This window comes from Arachis ipaensis, chromosome B07 (genome assembly GCF_000816755.2).
Source record: "Arachis ipaensis cultivar K30076 chromosome B07, Araip1.1, whole genome shotgun sequence".
In the NCBI taxonomy this organism is placed as follows: domain Eukaryota; kingdom Viridiplantae; phylum Streptophyta; class Magnoliopsida; order Fabales; family Fabaceae; genus Arachis; species Arachis ipaensis.
Window position 1 is genome coordinate 6080369 of NC_029791.2, and position 4914 is coordinate 6085282.

At 32.5% G+C, this 4914-nt stretch overlaps 1 protein-coding gene across 2 annotated transcripts in view; it reads left to right on the top strand.

Annotated features, from left to right (window-relative positions):
• Positions 1 to 2750, top strand: part of LOC107608735 (ubiquitin carboxyl-terminal hydrolase 13) — a 12404-nt gene extending 9654 nt beyond the window's left edge. For both annotated transcript variants that reach the window (XM_016310447.2, XM_016310448.2), the window contains exons 25-32: positions 391 to 462; positions 707 to 772; positions 954 to 1019; positions 1147 to 1233; positions 1332 to 1448; positions 1609 to 1683; positions 1796 to 1882; positions 2004 to 2750. In XM_016310447.2, coding sequence (XP_016165933.1) covers positions 391 to 462; positions 707 to 772; positions 954 to 1019; positions 1147 to 1233; positions 1332 to 1448; positions 1609 to 1683; positions 1796 to 1882; positions 2004 to 2045 — 612 coding nt within the window. In that variant the 3' untranslated portion in view covers positions 2046 to 2750. The remainder of the gene's footprint in view (positions 1 to 390; positions 463 to 706; positions 773 to 953; positions 1020 to 1146; positions 1234 to 1331; positions 1449 to 1608; positions 1684 to 1795; positions 1883 to 2003) is intronic.

Sequence of the window (4914 nt, forward strand, 5' to 3'; positions counted from 1 at the left end):
TTAAATGGTACATGCTATGGTGTCTATATATAGTTGCCTAATTTACTAAAAAGAGATAGAAATTAATATTTAATTAAAAATATAAGAATAAATAATTTTTAAATATTTAAAACTTACCATAAACTGTAAGTTTGGCAAATTCGGCACCAAAGAATTGCCTTCTAAAAATCCAAAAAACCCGCAATTTCTGCCATTTCTATTGCGGTTCGCCATGGCGCCACCACAATTGCAGCCGCCATTTGGCCCTCTATGCAAAACTCATTGCGGCGACCACTGTATGGCGGCAAGGAAGAAATCCGCCACGCCATAACGTTATGGCGCCGCCATAACCGCTTTTTTAGAACACGGCGTAATTTTCAGCCTTTTCTAAACATTTAATTGCTTACTCAGGTCGTTATTCATACCATCAGACTTCCAAAGCAGAGCACTGTGGGGGATGTCCTCGATGACCTCAAAACTAAGGTGGCCTTGGGTGATTTATTCTTTTGGTTTATCAGTTTGTCCGTGTTATTTGACGTTTATCTATACAACACTATAATGTCTTCCCACTATTAGCACACATGGCTTCATCCGAGTTTCACAGGGAAACAAAAAGTACAACTGCAGTGTTGTAAGCTGCAGTTTTTTCAGAAAAAAGTTGCTTATTGTTTATCCGTGCATGTATAATTTTTCACATTAGTTAGTTACTGTTTTATTGTTATTACAGGTGGAACTGTCTCATCCTAATGCTGAGCTTAGGTTGCTTGAAGTCTTCTATCACAAGATATACAAGGTTTGGATTTATTATTATTCTCTGTAATTTTTAATGTAACGTTGAAAGGTAATTATGCGTACTAAATTTGGTGTTGATTATAATCCCCTAATTTCTTGTTACTGAGAATGCTGTTAACTATTGGATGAAAGCATTATTTTAACTGAAAAATGTGTTTTTCATTGTGTGTCTGCTTGTGCAGGTCTTCCCTCCCAATGAAAAGATTGAAAACATCAATGACCAATATTGGACATTACGAGCCGAGGAGGTAGCAATCTCTCCCTGTGACTAGGGCTGGAAGGACTGTGAAATCTTCCTGATTTTATTCATTAAAATAGTAGCATATGTAGATGTTTTTATGTATAATATAATTTCCTTTTATAAAAATTTTACAGATTCCAGAAGAAGAGAAAAATCTTGGTCCTCATGACCGCCTAATTCATGTCTATCATTTTACAAAAGACACAGCTCAGAATCAAATGGTAAATTTTTTGATTGATTTGTTCTGTTGATGCGCTTAATACTTTGTGCTGACAATTGTTCATCTAACCTTTGGTTTTCTTTTGATATATGTATACAGCAAATTCAGAACTTTGGAGAACCTTTTTTCTTGGTCATTCATGAAGGTGAGACTTTGACTGAAATTAAAGACAGAATAAAAAAGAAACTTCAAGTTCCTGATGATGAGTTTGCAAAGGTATTTTTCTTTCCTCTTTTTATTTTATCTTATGTTCTCAGTTTCAGCAAGGCTTGTGTGTTATCACTAATTTAGTTTTGAGTGATGGATATGTTGTCCAATATTGGTTAGTATATTTGACGTCTAGTTTATCTGACTTGTTTTTTGTTTCTTTGGCCAGTGGAAGTTTGCATTTTTCTCATTAGGGCGTCCTGAGTATCTTCAAGACTCTGACATTGTATCCAGTCGTTTTCAGGTGATTTTCATTTATAGTTCAACTCTTCCTTCTGTTTTGTTAATTCAGTTTTTTAGTACCCTCTTCATACGTTTGAATTTATGTTTTACCTTATCCCTTTATTTTATAATAGAGAAGAGATGTTTATGGTGCATGGGAGCAGTATCTTGGATTGGAGCATACTGACAATGCTCCTAAAAGAGCATATGCAGTTAACCAGGTTGGTTTCTTCGATGGCAAGAATAGATTTGTAAATCACATTTTGTTATTTGATTGTTGCTCAGAGGCTGAGAAAGCTTGGTTGATTATACAGTTCCAAATTATGCGGGTTTGTTTTGCAGAATCGCCACACGTTTGAGAAGCCAGTAAAGATCTACAATTAGAAAACTGGTATTTGAGGCGGTATCTCTCGACATTGGTTGAATTTGGCATTCTTCTACTACATCTATGGGATTGTAAAAACAGGGAAAATAGCGAAAGGCTGCTCTGTATAGGCAACTAGTGAAATCAGCAAATTGAGGTGGTGTCTGCAGGTTTTAAATTAGAATTGTGGTTATGTAATTCTTTATGTCGACGGAGTGACATTGCTCTCAGCACTTTGTATCTGCCGACCACAGCCCCTTGAGCGTTTTTACAACTCCATTTTTGTATGGAGGTTCTTCAAGTTGAGGTCATTGATCATCATCACTGCACTGTATCAGTACATAAGATTTTTGGATTAGCGAGTGTATACAGGGTATAGTTGGTTGACTCTTTTTATTTGGTCATTTTCTTGATTGCTTCCAGATTTTGTTCAGTCAGTCTAGAAATGTTAATTGAGGGCTGCAAAATGGTGTAGCAGAATTTATGTAATGTTGTACAAGAGACATCTCAGCCTCCTCCATATAACTCTCCTTATTAGCATAAAAATTAGTATTCTGCTGCACCACCATTCGGTCCTTCTATTTTCCTGTTTTAACCCCCCACCTCCTTTTTTGTCTGTCATCTAATGTCTAGGATGATGATATCATAGGAAACCAATGTCCATTACCACGTTTTCTGATTAATTATAACGATGGCTTTGTATTTTGTTTGGCCAGCCTTTTTCATTCTCTTTTCTACTTTCTTCTCATTGATCTAACTTGGGAGCCAGCCTGCGCCAGAAGAAGATAAAAAAGAAAGATGCTGCTTGCTTGTGTAGTGTGGCAGAGAAATAGAAATTTAGTGAAGAAACATCAATTACTGCCAAGAAAACAAGAAACTACACGAGAGCATCATCTCATGTGGAAGCACCAATTAATTCGCCATGGCAGTGTAGATAGCTGCTATTGCGTTTAAAGGATAAAACTCAAAATAGATTAAAGCTAGATGAAAAAAAATGAGACTTGAATTTCCGAAGTTACAGAATTTTTATTCTGTTCGAAGTCACATGTATCAAGTGCATTTTACGGGAGTTTTCTTAAATGCAAGGATAAGTGTAAAAACTAACTAATTTGAATTTAGCTTTAAATGTCTCTCATACAACTATAATATATTTTTTTAAAGGATGAATTGAAAACATTTACATTTCTTTTATATGACATGTATAGAAACTAATGAGTTATAGTTTAAATAGCATAGTCTTTTTATACTTATTTAAAAGGTTTGAGTTTTTCTATTTTTGGTAAAAAAAAGAAAAATATGACATGTACATAGGGCTGGCAATTCATACCCTACCCGCGGGTACCCAACCCGTTCGGGTAGGGTACGGTCCGGGTATGCCTGTGGGTAGGGTAGGGTACGGGTTTAGGGTGTACCCTACCCTACCCTACCCGCACCTCAAATATATAACACATATTTTATAAAAATTAGGTATATAGTGAAAGAAGTGAGAGTTGAACTTACAACATCTTTTATGTAATAACTTACAATAAGTGAACAACCACTAAACTAGTTAGTTAATTTAGTAATTTAGAGTATTAGTTTGTTATTTTTTGTTATTAATATGTATAAAATTTGAAATGATTGAATTTTGTATTTACTTTAAAAAAATTTGATATATCTGCGGGTAGGGTAGGGTAGGGTAGGGTAGGGTTTAGAACTTTAGGGTGCGGGTAGGGTTAGGGTTGAGAGATTCTCAACCCGCGGGTAGGGTAGGGTAGAATTTTAATAGAATTTTCAGCCCGCGGGTAGGGTTAGGGTAGGGTGGACCCTACCCTACCCTACCCATTGCCAGCCCTACATGTACAGAAGTGATTTTTTGTGGGATAAAAAGATATTGCACATTAACGGTTAAGATTAACATATAAAATCATTTAAATAATTTTTAATTTTGACTTATTGATTTTTTTGTTTAAATATCAGCAATAATATTTGAATTAAGAGCCTTGTATATATTACTCAAACTCCTCGTATTTTTAATATTTAATCTAAACTCTTTATAGATGTGTTTATATAATTAAGACTTAAAAGAATTATTTCTCACTCTCATGGTCTCATATAATTCTCATTGGTTAATTATATTTATGCATATGTATAGTAATATTTGATTAATCAAAAGTGTGAAACCCTTTTGTTCCCTTGGTAAAATTAAAGTTTTTGGTTCCGACAAAATATTTGTTTTTTTATTTTGTTTTTCTTTTAGTTTTTTGACCCAATAAATTTTAAAAGATTTTGATTTTAATAGATCAAAAATATTTTTTTTTATAAAAGGCCAAAAGCTAGAAATAAATATTTTATAAACACAAATTTATTGGGTAAAGTATTATTTTGATCCTCTGTTTAGGAAAATTTTTAATTTGGCCTTAATGTTTCAAATATTCTGTTTTAATCCTAAAAACTTTTAAATGTCCTATTTTAATCCTAAAAAAAATTTGAAGCAGGTTTAATGTTATTCCATTATTAAATTTGACATAAATAATTCGCATATTGAAGAGCCAATTACATTCAATTCTTGTATGTAAGTAAAATGAACCCAGTAGTAATCACCAATATAAAAGTTTTTCCTTTGATTTTGGAAGGTTGTTGATTGATTGCTAGAATATGAGATTTTATACAAAAAAAAAAAATTGAAAAATATTACAAAAATGTTTTAGTTATGTTTTTGTAACATATGAAATAAAATATGACTTAACTAATAATGTTATTAATGTTTATGTCACTTGTTTTATTAATTTTTCGTATAAAATTTAATGATAGAATAATATTAAATTTATTTAAAATTTTTTAAAATAAAAATAAAAAATAAAATATTAAAAATTAAATTAAAATTTAATCTAAATATTAAAGACTGAA